Source organism: Varanus komodoensis, unplaced genomic scaffold (genome assembly GCF_004798865.1).
Source record: "Varanus komodoensis strain SLA01 unplaced genomic scaffold, ASM479886v1 scaffold42, whole genome shotgun sequence".
Classification (NCBI taxonomy): Eukaryota; Metazoa; Chordata; class Lepidosauria; order Squamata; family Varanidae; genus Varanus; species Varanus komodoensis.
This window is the reverse complement of record NW_025335972.1, coordinates 5589399-5606642: the sequence shown is the minus strand read 5'-3', so window position 1 is coordinate 5606642 and position 17244 is coordinate 5589399. Positions and strand designations below refer to the sequence as shown.

Sequence of the window (17244 nt, the reverse complement as noted above, 5' to 3'; positions counted from 1 at the left end):
TTGTACTTGCTCCCTGTTCTGTTAGAACTGCTCAAGATGCAAGCTCACGTTTGGGCTAGTGTTAGGAATTATTCACACATGCATGTACACGACTCAGCAACTCTCAGATGAATGTATAAACTGCCTGCATTTAAAAGGGTTGTGTTTTGAGAAGAGACAATAGCTCTGCAGCGTTTCAGTAAAGATAACGACTTCTACTAGCAAACAAAGTAAGTGTGTGCGATGACTAGCAATGAATGAGTATACTCATAGTTGCCCTTAGAAGAATGGGCTGCTGGCTTCAAGTCTCCCTCTTCCACAGCTTAGAAGAGGGGTAGTCAGAGGAGCTACTGCACCAAACTAACTTACCTGGAGTCTTCCAGGATGTGTTGGACCACAACTCCTATCATTTCCCCAAGGCTGGGGACTGCTGAACAAGAAGATGGTACCAAGGGTCAGGCTCAGTCCCAGGTAGATGGGAACACTGGGTGCTCAAACGTATCCTTTCTTTGGGTTCATTTAGCTGTCTTAGGTTTGTTCATAGCTTGGATTAAGTTGCCTTTTTTCTAATAGAAAAAAGTTATCCTGTACAAATTCTATAACACCTTCCTGCACTTCATTATGCAAAGAAATCATTCATTTTCTTTTGCCCTGCTCTCATTACCAACCAATTTCACTTGATACAGATTCTACAGTACACAGGGGTAGGGGTGGGTTAATAAAACAATGCCTCCTATTAATCTTTTATTCTAAGCCAGAAGTGCTTTTTCTTTAGCAGGCCGATTACATTAGCAGCAGCCCTAAAAGATGGCCGTGGACAGCTCTGCAGACTCGATGACACATGGCAGTCTGTTGCTCTCCAACAGCTTTCCTAAAAAGTTTATGGGAAGTCACAAACAGAAAACACAATGGTACATTGGCCTTTTTACTACCAGAAGAAGTCTTGGGGATTTATCAGCATGCCACCCACATTTTAACATGATCATAAGACCGGGACATCAAAGTCAGACCCACAATGGTGTGTCATTGTCCTCTAAATACCCTCCTAGCAAAACAGTTTGGCATGACACTCACAATAGCTCCTCCATCACTTTGCTCAGAGGGTGTCCCAGCCAACATCTGCAGTGCCACTTGGAAGCACTTCAAAAAACATAACTAAGCTGAGAATGCCCTAGGTCTAACATGCACTAAGCAAAACACGCAGGACAGGTCTGGGCTGTAAAGGGATTAGTTCAGACATATACACTGGCAAATTAATTCAGACACTCTTAAGGCAAGAGCCAGAGACACTAGCTGAGGAAGAACAAGAATCAGTGCAGACAACGGAATGTTCTGCATCTCAGCTGACCAGGAGCAACAAGTCAGCCAGCACTACCCATCAGAAAGGAACACTTCTGTTTTTGCCACTCCCATCATCCTACTCGCTTTTGGCCAGGCGGCTGTCTCACAATGAGAGGTCTTTGTGGAAGAGACCATTTAGCCTCTTGACCAGCAAATTCTTATTCTCTATCAGTCTGGAAGGGTTTCAGAAAAAGCTGCTAGAGCTACAAGCTGAAGGATATTCAGCAATTGGCTGGATCCACGTTTAGATGAGCACAGTTCCCTCTCCCCACACTAGCAAGTAAGTGTCACCTCCCAAATTCAGGGGATCCCCCACTTTCCACACCATGCCCTACTCTCCCTTAAGCAGGATCCTGGAAGAATGGGCTAGGGGACTCCCACTGGAGGGAGAACGAAGAGGGACAGTCTGTCCATATCAGCCCTACCTTGTGTGCCTAAATCTGAATTCAGCTCATTGACCACATGGCACAGGCTTTCCCCTGCTCTAGGAGTAAGACACCAAGTATCAAAATTCTGTGTTTGCTGGTCCTAGCTGGTCATAATATACTTTCCAAGCACAGAGATGGCCACTAATTATAGACCGGTGGCCAACATCCCGTTTCTGGGCAAGGTGTTGGAACGGGTGGTGGTGGGACAACTCCAAGCACTCTTGGAGGAAACTGATTATCTGGACCCATTTCAGTCCGGCTTCAGACCCGGGTACGGTACTGAATCTGCCTTGGTCGCCCTGTACGATGTCCTGTGCAGGGAGAGAGACGGGGGGAGTGCGTCCCTGTTGGTTCTCCTGGACCTCTCAGTGGCTTTCGATACCATCAACCATGGTATCCTTCTGGATAGGCTAGCGGGATTGGGGGTTGGAGGCACTGCTTTGCAGTGGTTCCGCTCCTATCTCAATGGCCGATTCCAGAAGGTGGTGCTGGGGGACTATGGCTCTGCACCATGGCAGCTATGCCATGGAGTTCCGCAGGGTTCCATTGTGTCCCCCTTGCTATTTAACATCTACATGAAACCACTGGGGGAGGTCATCAGGAGGTGTGGGCTGCAGAATCATCAGTACGCTGATGATACCCAGCTCTACCTCTCGTTTTCTACCAATCCAGGTGAGGCAGTGGCTGTGCTGAACCAGTGCCTGGCTGAGGTAATGGGCTGGATGAGGGCCAATAAACTGAAGCTCAATCCAGACAAGACGGAGGTCCTGTTGGTTGGCAGATCGGGCTTCGGGGAAGGGGACCTGAACCTAGTCCTGAATGGGGTTGCACTCCCTCTTAGTGACAAGGTCCGCAGCTTGGGAGTGCTCCTCGACCCAGAGCTTTCACTGGAAGCTCAGGTGACAGCAGTGGCGAGGAGCGCTTTCTTTCAGCTTCGGCTGATCCATCAGCTGCGTCCCTACCTGGAGAATGACTGCCTGGCGACAGTGACACATGCGTTGGTGACTTCCTGACTTGACTTCTGTAACGCGCTCTATGTGGGGCTGCCCTTGAAGATGGTCCGGATACTTCAATTGGTTCAAAATAGAGCTGCCAGGCTGCTGACGGGGACTGGGCGTTATGTTCACATGACTCCAGTTCTCCGTCAGCTTCACTGGCTCCCCACTGAAGTCCAGGCCCAATTCAAGGTGTTGGTTATGACCTATAAAGCCCTTAACGGCTTGGGTCCTGGTTACCTGAAGGAGCGCTTATGACCATATATGCCCGCCCGCCCTTTGAGATCAGTGGGAGAGGCTCTTCTCCGGGAACCCTCCATGAAGGATATTAGGAGGGTAGGTACTCGGAGGAGGGCTTTCTCTGCGATGGCACCCAATCTATGGAATGCGCTCCCCAGAGAGGTCCGCCTGGCGCCGTCGTTATTTGTTTTTTGGCGCCAGACGAAGACCTTTTTATTCAAGCATTATTTTAATTGTTAATACTATTTATTTATTTTATTCTTTGGCCAGGGTGACTTAAATTATACTGTTTTATATTGTGTTTATTTATTTATGATTGTGAGCTGCCCCGAGGCTTTGGCGAATGGGGCGGCATAGAAGTTCTCTAAATAATAAATAAATAAATGTTTCAAAAATGTTCCTGAGGCTATAATGCTATACCCACTTATCTGGGAATCAACTCCAAAGAACTCAATGGGACTTATTCCTGAGTAGACACATTGCACTGCAAGCCATTTAAACTTCAACCATGACATTTAAGAAAATAAGAAATTAGTGTGCAGCAATTTTCTGCCTTTAAAAAATACAGGAGCATTTATTTTAGAGTGCTTAGATGCAGAAGCAGAGCTCAGCTGATGAAGCTGTTAAGAAACTGCCAAATGCACTTCAGTCAATATGGCAACAGGCAGATTCTGCAGCTCTTGTGCTCCAGCACAGCCTGACATAGGGAGGAGAGACAGAAAGCAGCCAAATATCAGGAAACAGAAGCAGAGCAAGGAGTCCTTGTTCCTCAGTGTAGGAGGACTGCATCATGGCCATGTATATGGGGGCCAACCACACAGTTGGCTTATGGAAATCTGCAAGCATCAGGATGATAGAGAAGGGATATGCACAAGCCAGCTGCTGAGATGTATGGTCTTATGTTGCAACAGCACCAGAAATAAATGGTCAACACTGCCAACGTTTTAAGATCAGAAAGTGCAGGGTCTTTCCTGGTGGCCAGAAATGTTTTGCCATAGTCTCAAAAGAGCCAATTTGTCAGCTGACCAAGAAATCACTGGCCCCTCCTAATCCAGTGCACAGATAGTTCATTAATACAGCAGCGAATATGATCAAAGATCCACAGGCAACCATGCAGTTAAAGAAAACGCTACCAGGGGTCCAAGCTGCCCTGACCTTCTGCTCAAGGTCCCCAAGCATGATCTCCTAAAACACCTTAATTATTTCATGCACACAGCTGTAGAGCCCATTCAAACAAAGCAAAAAGCAACCTTGAGCAGTCCTGCAATTTTAGTGCATTCCACTGCTGAATACTTGAAGTCTAGATATGAACGTTTTCAGAAAGCACCAAAAGATTGTTTGGACAGATTGGCTGGCTGGCTAGAATATGAAGTAATTTATATTAGGTGGGTGTTATCTCTATCACCACCACTTTGGGATAAAGAACACTGAAAGACCACAAAGAAGATATTCCCCTCCCCTGCTGACCATCCTTTCACACACACCCACACACAACCACACCCACAAACAAACACACACCTCTGCATCAACCCATCTAACCACAAATTTTAATTTTAAAATTCCTGAATGTGGGCTGCAGAGTTTAGGCAAACTATCAATGTATGGTAACGATACCCAGTTCCCTCTTTCTTTTTCAACTGATGCCAAAGAGGATGTAGAAATCCTAAACTGTTGCCTGGATGCAATGAAGCACTGGATCTGAACAAGTCAACTGAGCGTCAGTCCACACAAAACTGAGGTCCTCTTGGTCATCAGATAGGCTCATCCAAATCCAAGAGTACAGTCTGTCCTAGATGGGGCAGCACTCCCTTGGACGAATTGGGCATGCTGCTTAGGGTGCTTCTAGATCCCGCACTGGCCTGGAATGCACAGGTGGTGGCAGTGGCCAAGAGGGCCTTTGTCCAGTTTTACCTGATGTACCAGCTGGGCCCTTCCTGGGGAAGGCAGGTCCGGCCACAGTGATCCATGGCTTAATCACATCATATCTACATTATTCTAACATGCTATACACAGGAATGCCCTTGAAACTACAGCAAGTGCAAAATGTGGGAACTAGACTATTTTATAGAACATGTAATTTTAAAACAGCACCACTGGTTTCCCAGTTGCTTCCAAGACCAATTAAAGGTGGTGATTCTTACCTATATAGCATTAAACGGTGTGGGGCTAAGGCATCCAAAAGGCTTCCTTTTTCTGGATGAAGCTGCCCAGAGCTTGCATTCATCATGGTAGTCCTTTTACATGCCTCAGTCCTAGCGAGGTGAGGCTGGTGAAGACACAGGCCCAACTTCTGGCTTCGAGGCTTACCCCACAAGAGTGGCTACTTGTCCCTGTTCTTACTGGCCTTTAGATGGCTGATTTTAAAAACAAGAGTTCCACTTCACTTTTCAGAGTCAATGCCACTCTTTGATTTTTGAGGGTCCACCCATTTTATTGTACAACGCTTTACCACTTGTTTTTGATTGTTTTGAAATTGTATTTTGTTGTTTCTGTGGTTTTAATATAAACTACCTTGAGCACTCATTGCATCAACAGAAGATTAAAATCGGTTAAATAAAATAATAGGAATATGCTGAGCACAAAAGACCTCCTTGGCATTTTCCCTTTGATAAATTAGATCAAGAATGGCAGTAGAGCAGCAGTGCATGAACCTGTCCTAGGATCTTCTGTGGGCACTGTAGCCTTGTTTGCCCCATTTACATGCAAATCTCCACAGTGGTAAGGCAGTGCCAGCCAGAACATTCACTACTGTCACCTGGTAAAATAAGAGGACCCTGGTTTCCCTAGCCTACGCATAGGAGAAATATGACTGGCAACACATCCTATGTAAATTTACCCAGAAGTACTTTATCATCGTTTTAGCTCTGTTACAAACAAAAGCCAAGATAACCTTAATGTTGTCACCCCATAATCAGTGTGCCAAATATATGCCATGTGGATGCTTCTGAACCAATAAAGTTGCTTACCTACTTGAAGGACACGATCCACAGCCCCTGACTGCAGCAAATTCAAGCCACGGTTAAAGGGTACACGTGAGTCTCGCTCACCCTCTGGGGGGTGATAGCCAAGGGATGAATACATGCATATCTCTCGCTCACTCCGTGGGAAGGACCAGAACACGATACGCTTCTGCACAGGTTCTGGGACACGGGAGAAACGATCTTCCACCTGGACAAGAGAGAGGAAGAAAGGCAAGGCAATGTTAGAACTATACAGTTCCAAAGAATGTGGAACCAGAGATTGGGAGGACCTTCTCCCAGAAGGAACACGTGGCTCCATCTGACTTCCCTGGGGATTCTGGATTCCGCTGCAGATTCTGGTCTCATCCATCAGTGAAAGAACAGAGCAATCAGAAGGCTGCTCCTCCTGCCTCCCAGGAGGGGCATAACAGCAAGGGTGACACCAGTCTGGCCCCATACTCCAGCCAAGCTAGAGGGAGCTTGTTTTCCCTTTCCCTACCATGAAGAAACCTATAACAACTTTGACACTAAGAACTGGTGCCTGGTTTGCTTTTTTCTCTTCTCACTTCCAATCCCTTTTCCTTGGGTGTCATGACTTTAAGACTGTAAGTCTGAGGGCAATATTAAGCTTTCTAAGTTGTTTTGTGAGACTTTTGTTGACTGAAGAGCAGGATAAAAATGTTAGAAAGAAAATATGAACCTGCCCATTTCTTAAGATGACCTACTCTAGCTACTACTGCCTTCTGGACCATCAGCTGGGACCAAGCCTCTTCTTGGTCACTCTTGAATTATGGAATTTCATTCTTCAGGATATTAGGTAGACATCAACTCTTCTTCTCACTGTTAATTTCCATACTTTGAGCACTGCTTTGTAATTTTTACTAATATGGCTGTCCAAGACACCTTGAATGCTTTGGCACTGGGGAGCAGGGGTGGAAACAGCAAGTGAGTTAGTGCCCCCCAACCCATCCAGGGACAGAGATACAATAAGCAGACACCCACTGGGATATCAAGGTCCTGCAGCCCTGACTCCCTGCAAGTTTATGGCAACTATTTGAACTAGGTTTGGCCCTGCTGCTTTTAAAGCTTCAGAGCCTCCCATGTTATTGGAAGTATTGACTGAACTATACTGGACTACAATCTATGTGTATAACTATCAATTATCGGAGAAGAAATACAAATGCCAGGGTCTTGAGCAAGAATGGAATAATGAACTGGGGCACCCTATTTTGCCCAATCAATGGTGTGTTTCATGAATACCTGTGTCAGAAGGGTTTACAGCCAGTGTGGTATAATGGTTATGATTGCAGGGCTGGGACTCAGGCAATTTGGATTCTGGTCCCCACTCAGATATAAAGCTAACTGGGTGACTTTAGGCCAGTCACAAACTCTCAGTCCAACCTACCTAACAGCGTTGTTGTTGAGAGGATAAGATTGAAAGAAGTAGTATTATGAAAACTACCTTGAGTTCCTTGAAAGGAAAAAAAAGACAGGATAGAAATGAAATAAAGTATTTAATTCAACAAAAATGTATTTCAAGTATACTGGACACCACAACGTCTCTTTAATACAGGCTTAATTAAATTGGCCAATTGTTGGAACTGTAATAAAGCTAATACTTCCCTTATTCATGCCTAATGGCTGTTTTCTTTTGAGAAGAGGTAATAATCAGAATACATTTTGTGATGGAAAGTTCTTTAACATTCAGTGATACGCATGTTCTTCTTAATTACCTACCTGTCTCTTGGAATTTAACACAAGGTCAATGTAGATGCATTTTCTGCCACCTTTTGACAGCTAAAAGGCTAATACTACAACATTGAAAAGATGAATGGCTGTCTCTAATAACCAGAGAGGTGGAAGACTAAATGAAACTCTCAATTTTTGAATGGGTGGTCTTTACACATGGCTAAATATATGATTATTTGGCTGCCTTGTTGTTTATGTATAATTATCATGAACAACAGTAGTGTATTTTGCTACATACAAATCCATAGGGGTATATAATATACATATATAGTGTTGTGGATTTCTTTACATCTTGCAAGAAAACTGCAGCATTTTATTTTACTCTATTCCCCCCTCCCTTTTCATTGTGTTGTTTTGGTTTTGTTCTGCAATACACAGTAAAAAAACAAAAGCATAAATATGTTAACTATAAGATAAGGAACCCAGCAGCAAGGCCATAAAAGTATTTTCTACACATTAATGTCACCCTTTCATACAACAGTGTATAATTTTAAAACATACTTCAAATGCCTTGGGGTCAGGCATCAAGTCAAGTACATGGGTGGCCGTGCACTTGGGATTCTACCATCCCCACAGCTCTATCCTTTCCATGAAGGGGCTAAGTAATAATTAGATTTCCTGAGTTTTACCTCCAGTTTGGAAGCAGAGGGGAGAAACCATGATGTGGGAACAAGAATACTGGAATCCACAGCACTGTGGCAGGGCTGGGAAAGGAATGCAAATAGCTATCCAAAGATGCGGCCTCCAAGCATCATCTACTATAAACGAGAGGCATAATGCCAACACATTGTGGCTAGCTAGTAGCCTGCAGCTCAGAAAGTAGAAAGGCGCTGTGGTGAGGCCTGCTCTGGGCCAACGTTCCTCATGGTCTTGCCTCTCTCCCTCAGTGACAGGAACGCCCATGCCTCTTGGGAAACATGTGCAGAGATTGACATGATGGTTGACCTGAAGCCAAGTATTGCCACCCATCGTGTGAGTCTTGCATATCCTACAAAGAAAGTCTGCCAGGAGATACTCAGGGTCCAGTGTTCATCTTAGCTTCCTGTAATGGTGGATCTAGGTCAGGGGTCCTCAAACTATGGCCCGAGGGCCGGATCAGGCCCACCATGCCTATTTATCCAGCCTGCCTCAGAGGTTTTGCCTCAGAAAACCATCTCCAAGCGAGTCCAAAACCTCTGAGCCAGTGCAGGCGTTCTTTAAAACTGAGCAGAGAAAGAGCCGGCGCATGCCCAAACTGCAACAGCATAACTGTGTGTGCTGGCTCCCCCACCCCATTGCACACATATACATAGTGGAAATATGGAATGGGAAACAGAAGTGAGGCAGGTGGAAGAGAAAGAGAGACGAAGACAGCGAAGACGAAGAAACTTAAAAAAGGATTGAAAGTAAGTAAAATATAACTTTTTAAATCTATTTTTAATTATGTGAGCCCGAGGGTGGCCAGCTGCCACCTCACTGAGCCCTGGGGCGGCCAGCCGCATGGCCTTCTCCTCGCAAGCAAGCCGCCGCACCAAGCCATGGGCAGCCAGCTGCACAGCCTTCTCCTCACAAGCAAGCCGCCGCCTCACTGTGCCTATGCCCGCCTGGCCCACACCCGCTGCCTTTCAACTGGGCCTCTGTTGAAAAAGTTTGAGGACCCCTGATCTAGGTGGTTAATTCATGACATTTGAAATTACAATATTTTCTATAGGCTTCCACAACACATGGAAGAACACCTGAATCACTATTTCTACAACACTCCTCCATTGCCTGAAATCAGAAGCATGAGTTTCTTCTAAAAACCAACCATGCAGCACAACCTATCCATTATGTGCATTGCTGGACAGAGTGAACGGCTTGTATGTTAAAGAGGTAGTAACTAAGGCTATGAAGAGACCTACAAATAAGGAAATGGATGAAGTACAGAAAAGGGAATGCATGCTCTAAGGACAGAGAGTTAAAAGCATCAAAATGTAAAGGAGGCATTATTATTAAATTGGCCTCAGTTTATATAAATGCCAGTGCTATACTCCTTCCATTGAATTTTCAGAGAAACATCATACTTTGCCAGAAGAAATAAATTTTGATCAGGATGGCTCCCTTCATCAGTGTTACAATGACAGGAAATCCAAGGTCTGTTAGGGGCAATTAAAAGTTCAGAAGATGCCTTAAGAAAAGGGATCTAGAAATTCAGGGCCTCTTTGACCCTAGTCTTCAGACTCCCAGCTTCCAAACCTGCTTAGTCCTTACCATTCCCCAACCCTGTCTGAAAGTTTGCCCCTGCCTGCCTGCCTTCAGCTCTGTGCCTTGGCCTACCATTGTTCCCAGCATTCCTCTATTTGCCCCCTACCTAAGCAGTACCACTTCATTCAGTCACCTGGGACACCAGCTGGCAGTCATCACTCACTTCTTTGCCACTCCCCATACAGAACTGCTGTTCCTTAGGTCCAGGTACGCGTTTAACCACTGCCTTTCATTTGTACTTTCTTTTCTTCAAACCTCTCCCTTCCCCAAGGCCAGCATCAGAGGCTGACATGGTTGGGCACCTGCCAAGGCCCACGCTGCAACAGGGTCCCCCTGCCAGGCCCTGGAGCCCTCTGGCCCTGCCCCACCTTCTCACAGTTGTTTCCTTTTTAGCTTGCTCCTGTCACTGCTCACTTGCTTGGAAAGGGCAGGAAAAGGAGCAGAGCATCTGCTCACCTTGTTCTTCATCATTCTGAACAGCTGTATAGCCTGGATCTAAAGGAAAGGTCATGTGAACAGGCAGTGGTAATAGCTGGGGGGGGGGCACTGAGAGCTTTTTGCTCAAGCCCCCACCAACCCAAGAAGCCATACTGACTGCTCTCTTGGGTCCCTCTGTTCTAATTCAAGGCTATGTCTGCTCTCTCATTCTGGGCACCTTTAGCCTCTGACTCAGGGGTACAAACTACTTTCAGCCCAATGGCTGAATCCCATTTCAAAGAGGTTCATCTAGTGCTGGGTGAGCTGAAGGTAAAAAGATAAGATCAAAATACCAAAAAACAAACAAATCAACCAACCATGGTGCATTTTAGTTGCAAGAAATTAAGCCTTAGAAGAGACCTTCCAACCTTTCAGAATGGGCCAGGGTGGTGGTGGGAAATGTACCAACCAGGAAAATGTTAAGCAATTGGTGGTCAAAAAAAAAAAAAAAAAGGAAACAGGACCAAGGAGGAAGGAGGCCAGGCTGGGGTCCCAGGAGGGCTGCATTTGCCCCCCAGCACTAAGGCTCTCTCTCCTAAGACTTTTCTCACCCAGATTGCCCATTTTATTCACACAACTCTTCCTGTCCTAGACACAGGGCAACTTAAGCCCTAGCAGTTCACTCCAGCCCCAGAAAAAACAATCTCTCACTCTCTCCAGTCTCACAGATCGTGTCCAAATAGTCTGTATGGCCCACTTGACTTGTCTGCTCAGTATGTTCAAGAAATGTCCAGGAGATTACAATCAGCTTAACCAACAGATGAGATGCCTGAAGTTTCACCACTGCTGCAACAAGATCTCTTAAATACATAACAACAAATGTGTTTAACTTCTAAATCTATACATCAATTTTCTGGACAAAGGAAGCTCAAAACTGGCCTCCCTTGCTATTTTTGGTCAGACTTCCACACAGTTGCCACTAGCAAGCACTGACGGAAGTTCAGGAACAAAAAGCTTTCCTCAGTTTCAGGCTAAGTGGTGGCCACACAAAGTCTTGGCATCCAGAGAATGGCTGAAGAGGATCAAACAGGCTCCTAAAGGTCCTATTGCAAACATTTCCTTTCATCAAAGGGCAGACAATATGGTTTCTCATATGCCAATTCCAGCTCTGACCAGAAAGCAGAATCAGGCCCACATGTTGCTACTTAGCTAGCTGATTGATCTCCCTTCTGACAAACTGATATTCATATAAGCAACTTTTTTTTTAACTGGAGAACAAGCTGCTTCCACATCAAGTCATGTTCTGCTTACAAATCTGCTCACATCTCCTCCACCCTCTTCTCACAACCCCCACCCACCCACTCTTCCTCAGCTGAAGAAGCAGAGAGCAAGTTCATCTTTAAAGCTAAATCATTGCCAAATTTCTATCCAACAGTTTCCTCTTGTGCCTCAGACAGGAATTCCAAAGTTGCCTGTGATTCTTTCCTTACTACAGTAGCTGAACATTTGGTCAAGTCAAATCATCTTAAGATTTCCAAACTCTTGACGTCAGATTCATAAAGATCTTGTGGGTGATGTCATCAACCTGTGCAAAACTGGATTCGCTGGAATCACACGATACCTACAAGACATATCCCGTCTTAAGAGGTCATTGTCTTTCAGCAATCTTCTCCATGCAGTCACCTCAACTATTAGCGCTTTTCCATCAGATACTTTCCCTACATTCATCTGCCCCCACCTTGTTGCAATGCTCATGCCACCCTTCTTCTATGACTCTAGCTTTCTTCCACACCAGGCTCTTAATTTTCCACACCAGGCCCTTTGTCAGCAGTTTCCCTTGATTCCTCCTCCACGTGCAAGTTCCTTGTTAACACCCCATTTTCTCAGCCACCCCCATTCTTTTTCACACTGCTCTTGACACAGGAAGCAAACAACCTCCCTATTTCTGTCATGCCAATTTGCTTTCCTCTAACCCCCCTCTAAAACTCAGTCCTTCTGCTCTTCCTAAGGACCACAAGTGCTTCTCTATGACAGCCTTCCCTAAGCCCGTGCCTTCAAAATGTGTTGGAGTACCAGTATTCCATCCTCGCCAACACATCTGCAAGGTCCCAGGCTGACTTGTGGCAGTCTTGGACTTCAGATTCAAGTTAACACAGAAGAGTCTGAACTATCCTTCCCCCATTCGGGTTATTATTTCACCACACTCTGGGTATCCTTTGATGCACAGATCTTAAGCCTAGTGAGCAGGGAACACACCGTCTCTGCATTCAGCAGTGTCTGCCTAAATTGTTGATCCCAAGTGTTTAACAGTAATAGCAACTGCAAGAGGGGCAGAGAATGCAGCAAACTTCAATTCCATGTTGCTGCCCCAGAAAGAAAAATCCAAATGGAATTGGAATCATCCTGCCATAACTAACTTGTGGGTGCAACTTCCAACATATGCAAGATCTCCTACCGAAACTTCAAATGAAATTAAAGAGGAGTATTCAAGTTGGGGTTGTATAGAGGAGCTTCCTAGCTGATTTCAGATAAAGGATCTGATGCATCCAACTCATGCTTTTCTGCCTTAAGTTGCACCAAAACTCTTCACCCAGCACAACCGCTTCCTCTTTTGCTAGGTAAGACTGCCTTTACATAATCCTATTTGCATTTCAGTCAGCATGGCTCCCAGGAGGAACAGATTCAAGGAGAGGAACATCATATAGCCTGTGCTCTAACTGCCATGGTACATTGTCTGTCCATGTGCTACAGATACATAATTTGGCCTACAATCCTGAATGCCCACTACTGAAATTCTCCATGGGATCCTGTTATCAGACTATTGACTCAAACAGTGGGAAAGAGTAAGCAAGCATCAAGGTTTAGTTCTTGCTGAGAAAGGTAAACTCATATGCTTCCTGCTTCATTTCAGAATGCCCCTTCATACCTGAGTTTCTCTGAATGTGTCAGGAAGAAAGCTACTGTCAACCCCTTCTCCCCAGTATGGAAGGAATTGTTTTGTATAGATGAGTATTTTTTCTTGCAAACCATGCACCTGCAGTCTGAAAGAGAGCAGGTCAGATACATGTTTACCTCTTTAGTGAGATGGTAGAGACCAATGCACATTAATAATCTATGGCTACCGCCCTGCCAGTTTCAAATCACTAGCATTGTGTTGCCATTGCCAATTCCTTTAGCTAATTTACGATGATGAGGTACCGGATTAAAATGTAATTCCTCTGGAGGGTTGTCTCTACAGTAGTACTCAGTATACTTCCACGCAAAGAAAATTTATGAAAGAGGCCTAGCTCTTGGTGCTTCCTACTTCTTGCTTCTCTTCCTTAGTCCAATTTGTTAAGGGCCACAAAATGTTCAAGGCTTAAGGGACAAGGCTGACTGTAAGATGGGGGAGGAAGAGAATGGCTGCAGGTAGCCAATTTTCAGCAGCCTTGCCCAACCTGGTGCCCTCCAGAGGTTTTAAACTGTAACTCCTGGTATTCCTAACCAATGACCATGTTGGCTAGAGCTGCTGGGAGATCGAGTCTGGAAGATGTGGAGGCCAACATATTGGAGAAGGATGGCTCCATTCTAAGCACAGGCCGTGACAGGAGATGGAAGGTTATGCTAGACAGTTTAAGAGCCATTCATGAGGATCATTCATCAGATGAATTCAGGATCATTAAGTGGATGTTCACAGCAGCCTTTGGTTGCCACCCCCAAAAAATATTCCCATGAAGGAACCTTTTTAGCCTAGTGAATTTAAATGAAGAGAAAAAGAGAGAAATAGGTTTTTCCAAGTCCAGGGATCCATTGCCTTCTCTCCCCTTTCAGGCATGCTGGTGCTTTGACTTGGAAGTTTCACTCATTGAGGTCAGTGACAAGTGACTTGTTTGACTAGTTTCCCAGGCTGGCACTGAAATTCAGCTCTGCTGTTTTCCTGCATGGAACTGCAGCTGCTTACAAGGAATCCTCAGTCCAAAGAAAGGAGGTAATGGCTGGGCTCTGATCTTCAAAACTCAAAGTAAGCAAGGCTCAATATTTTTCATAAAATGGGGATGTGGGAAAACAGAAAGGAACATGCGTAGTAAGCCTAACCTCTCCTTCATTCGGCAGACTAGGATCACGATCTCTCTGCTACTTCAGGTCTGTCTAGCTTCAACAATTCTCCCATTCTTCCTATTTCTCATTCTTTACATCCAGATAAACCTTAGAAGAACACACCTATGGAAGCTTTCCCTAAACTGACATCATTCAATGTCTTAGATGACAAGCCCCAGGATTCTTTATTTATTTTATTTTTATTTATTTTTCAATTTATATCCTGCCTTTTTCCTACAAAGGGCTCAAGGCAGCTTACATCATTATCCTCCTCCATCTTATTCCCACAACAACAACCCTGTGAGGTAGGTTGGGCTGAGAGTCTGTGACTGGCCCAAAGTCACTCAGTTGGCTCCATGGCTGAGCGGGGACTAGAACCCGGATCGCCTGAGTCCCAGTCCCATGCTCTTCACCACTACGCCACACTGGCTCTCACTTTACTCTTGGCAATGTTCTATCGGGCTGATGGGAAGTTCCAAACATCTGGAGGTCACTAGATTGGGGAAGACTGCCCTAGCATAACAACTTCCTCCAAGCAGCACATCAAGTCTGTAAAAAGGAGAGCCTCCTACAGGAAGGAAAGGCTAAGAGTGGGTGGAGAGGAGAGGACTGTGAAGAGAAGTGGAATGGAATGCATAACTGAATGCAAGAACTTGGCAAGAGAAAACCAGGAGTCACATAATCCTTGTGTGTCGTCCATCTCCCCAACCCCCTTCAAAGCCCTCAGTGGACCTTGGAAGCATGGCAGCAAATTCAAAAAAGATGAGGTCAAAAGATCTGGAAGAACAGGAGCTCACCCTCAGCTCCTCAAATAATCCATTAAGCAGGGCTCATGGCCCCAAACGGGGCACCCAGAAAGCTGTGATCAGTCAGACTGGGGAAACTGGAGAAGTCCAGAAAGTCTCTTTCCATATGTCACCATACTGGGCCCATCATTCTCACCCCCACATGAGATAAGCCTCTTTCACTCAGTGCAAATGCTCTGGGGAGGGGGGCTTAATAAAGAGGTAAGTAATCTCAGTCAACCAGAACTTGACCCCCCAAGGAGAGGATGCTACTAGGCTATAGAGAATGCAAAATGAAGTATGAATAGGGAGTTGATAGCCTGGCAGTAAGAAGTGGGGAAAGAAAGAAGTCTAGCCCCACAACCCAAGAAGAAAGAGAGCAGTCCCAGAAGAAGACAACTACAGAGGGGAGAGGAAAAGCAAGGGGGAGCAAAGGAAAGAGAAAGAGACAGATTAGGTCAGGCTTTGTTCCAGTCAGGCTAATAGCTAGGATTGTCAACTACCCAGGAAACAACCTGGCTTTTCCTGCCCCTGGGCCTTTTCACAGCAACTGGAGATGTGCAGGAGTCAGCAGATAAACCGTTCTTACAACACTGAGGAACCTGCCCACATTATGTACATGAACAATTGTTAAAAGAACAGTTAAAAGTGGCAGTTTGAAACTGGCAATTCTGCCCCCACTTTAGCCTGAGAATGAATTTTCCAACACCAGGTCCGTTAAGGAAGAGAAGACTAAAAGGAAGTTCAGATGCGCGAAAGTGAAATTGCTCCTGAGGGTGTGCAGAGTGGCTTCTGCACTGGGGCTTCAGGGAGAAGAAAATACTTGCGGGCAGCTTTGCGCTCCCGTCACCTCCGCTTAAAAGAGGAGACCGAGAAGGGTAGAAGGAAGGGGGCGTGTGGGGAGAAAAAGAGATTTAAAGGGACCCTCAGGAGCCAGCCGCTCCTTCCCCCGCACCGGCCGGCTTTTCAGCCGAAGCCCGTCAAGGGCGACCGGGGGCGGGGAAGAAAGAAGGAAGGAGCGAGCAAAGACCGACGCACTGTCCCCGCAGAGGGAACGGACACCCCGTTCTTCTCTCACCTGCTCGAAGGCCCAAGTCTCGGCCACCCGCCGGGCGCTCAGGTCCAGAAGCGTCTCCACGGCGGTGGAGATGGAGGCGGAAGGGGGCGAGGAGGAGATGGTGGCGGCGGCGGCGGCAGCGGCGCCTGGTCCCGGTCCCGGCTCGGGTTGCTCCCCGGAGGCGCCGCACCTGCGCTTGGCGGGCGGGGGCTCCATAGGCCCGGCCGATCCCCAGCCTCTCCTGAGCACCTTCCCCAGAAACCCAGCAGCGGCGGTCCGGGCCCGGCCCGGTCCGTCGGTCGTTTCTCTTTCCGTCGGCAGCGGATACGGCCCCTTTAAGGAGCTCCCACAACAATGAGCTCGACGGCTGCTGGTTCACTGATCCTCCCTTTTCTCCTCACCCGCTTCCCATTGGATGGCCTGCGAGGAAGAGGGAAGTGGGGATTGGGCGAGGTCGGCTGCCGATCAAGGAGGAACAATGCACGCCCCCATGTTGTGGGGTTTAAAAAAAGGGAAAGAAAAGAATAAGGTCTGTCTGGAAAAAAGATGTCAATCAAAGGTCGGGAGGCCCCCAGCCAATCAGACAAGAAGGGAGGCCAAAGCCCTTCAGATGAGGTTTTACGTGGGCGTGGCCAGAACCGCGATTCTTCCATTCACAACATTCTGGAGCCGGCTGGGAATGGCAACAATGTAGCAAAGCGAGGGCTGAAGCGCGTTCCTGCCCAGGATGTCTCGCTCCTCAGCGGCCCCCACCACTTCCCAGGGGTTCATCCTCACCGCGTCCTCTGTTTCCACCAGATCTTAGAGGTTGTGTTGCGGCTGTTTGAAACCATTTTAATTTTTTAAAGAATGAAATTAAAACCTATAATTTCAGATCTTAAACGTAAGAACGCGCTTTTAATTTGAACTGTTTTGAAGAGTGCAACCTCCCTGCCACTGGAGCTAAACTTGCCAGAATTAACGGGATATTTTTGGATGACAACGATGCATTGC

The 17244-nt window shown here is 46.3% G+C and overlaps 1 protein-coding gene across 1 annotated transcript in view; it reads right to left on the bottom strand.

Moving 5' to 3' along the window:
* The window catches only part of ZSWIM4 (zinc finger SWIM-type containing 4), a 42357-nt gene extending 25779 nt beyond the window's left edge, over nucleotides 1-16578 (bottom strand). The window contains exons 1-2 of the mRNA XM_044443434.1: nucleotides 16273-16578; nucleotides 5950-6151 (exon numbers count right to left, since the gene is read on the bottom strand). Of these exons, the coding sequence (XP_044299369.1) occupies nucleotides 5950-6151; nucleotides 16273-16467 (397 nt within the window). The 5' untranslated portion in view covers nucleotides 16468-16578. The remainder of the gene's footprint in view (nucleotides 1-5949; nucleotides 6152-16272) is intronic.
* Nucleotides 16579-17244: the final 666 nt, after the last annotated feature.